Here is a 1,762-nt window from a genome sequence, read left to right on the forward strand (position 1 = left end):
TGTATTTGTTGATTATCACTGGATTTTCAAAGAAAAAGGAAATCAATTCATTATTCTATTATCCATCAAGAAATTAAAACGAAAGCAGTCAGCAGCTTAGTCAAAGGGAAACGTACAAACTAATGTCCAATTTTTGAATCAATCCAACTCAGAAATAACCACACACTTGGCATTAATCAAAGGGAAACAATCAGAAGCAGCAGACACAGAAAGGTAGCGAACACAAAGAGCCAGCCAACAAAGCCATGCAAAGAAATTAAACACGCATTAACCAGCACTTAAATAAACTTAAACAGCAGATGAAGAAGCCGCAGTCTCGTTGTCGGCGGCGGCGGCGGCGGGCCTGGAGACGATGCCGGCGTGGTTGAGCAGCGCCCAGAGCAGCGTGATGAGCTCGCCGCCGCGTGGGCGTCCAGGTTGTCGGACGGCGCCAGGTACAGGATGATCTCCGACCAAAACTCCGCAAGAACCCCCCACGCCTTATTCCCTTCCTCCTCCTCCTCCTGTTGGTTTTGGACCAACGCCACCAGTTGCTCCGCGAGCTGCGCGCCATTCCTTAACACCTTGTGCCTGCAGCCTGCGCTGAGCAATCGGACCAGCTTCTCGTACTCCGGTGGAGCACGACCGGCGGCGAGAGCACGGCGAGCGTCTGCCTTGACGGCCTTGTACAGGTCCTTGCTCCAGCCATCGTCGTCGGGGAGCAGCTCGGGACAGCAGGCCACCAGGTAGGCGCAGTAGCCTGACAGGTGAGTGGCAACAACCCTGTTGCTGCTGTCAGAGCTTGAGCTTGCAGTTGTACTTGGATTTGGATACTTCACCTCAAGGATGGTGGTGGCGATGTGGCACACCAGGAGGACGTCGGTTGTGGCTGTCACATCCTCCCAGAGCAGCTGGCTGTCGCTGCCCTGCAGATGCAGAGACGCCGTGCATGCTTTGGTCAGCTGCAGGCTCCCCTTGCTGCTCCTGAGCTTGGCGACGATGGCGGACTTCACTTGGTCGGGCACCTTGACGATCTTGGTTTTCTCCGGCAGCGGCGACCACTTTGCTGTTGGACGATGCATGTCCAGGATTGAGCAGAGGTTGATGTTGTCCTTCCATGGGTTATTCACCAGCTTGCAACTGCATCGCAATAATAAGCTTCAGCATCCAATTACCAATGATGATCGTCGTCGTCGTCGTCTTGGCATATCAACTGGAGGAGCAGCAGGAGACGAAGATGTGGTCTGGTGATGATGATTTGTTGGTTGCAGGTAGCGGCAGATGACAACAACTTTGGTCCAGTTAGAGAACAAAAGGGAAGCAATATTCCTCGCCTCGGAAAGCACAAGTAGCACACAAAGAAGAATAGCTGGCACTAGATCAAATGTGAGACTTCCAAATGTATAATAATCTTCGAATCTTTTGAAGTGCCCAAGGAAATCTCTGGCCCCGACATCTTTGCATGGCATAGTACACCATAGTTGGAAGGAGTTGGAGAAATTCACGCAAGCAAGAGTGGTCGACAAAACGGCTAGACGTAAGCTGTAAGCCAAGGTGAAGACTGAGGTAGAGAAGGTGAGGATAGGAAGCCAGCAGGTGTTTGAATAAAAGGTAGGGATGGATGCATAGTAATAATCGTGAATGAATGAGAGCTCATCTGCTATAACCTTAAACACCCTCCTGCTGCTGCTGCTGCCACCATCATGAGTACTACTGGTCAGCAACAGGCCTTGCCAAATGAAATTCTCGACCCAGGTAAACTTGAGCTCATCAGCTGTGTACC

The 1,762-nt window shown here is 51.2% G+C and overlaps 1 protein-coding gene across 1 annotated transcript; it reads right to left on the bottom strand.

Annotated features, from left to right (window-relative positions):
- Window positions 1-105: 105 nt before the first annotated feature.
- On the bottom strand, window positions 106-1,455 carry LOC9267036 (uncharacterized). Its single transcript, XM_026026749.2, has one exon. The coding sequence runs from the start codon at window positions 1,059-1,061 to the stop codon at window positions 279-281; it is 783 nt and encodes a 260-aa protein (XP_025882534.1). The 5' UTR covers window positions 1,062-1,455; the 3' UTR covers window positions 106-278.
- Window positions 1,456-1,762: the final 307 nt, after the last annotated feature.

Source organism: Oryza sativa, chromosome 7 (assembly GCF_034140825.1).
Source record: "Oryza sativa Japonica Group chromosome 7, ASM3414082v1".
Taxonomy (NCBI): domain Eukaryota; kingdom Viridiplantae; phylum Streptophyta; class Magnoliopsida; order Poales; family Poaceae; genus Oryza; species Oryza sativa.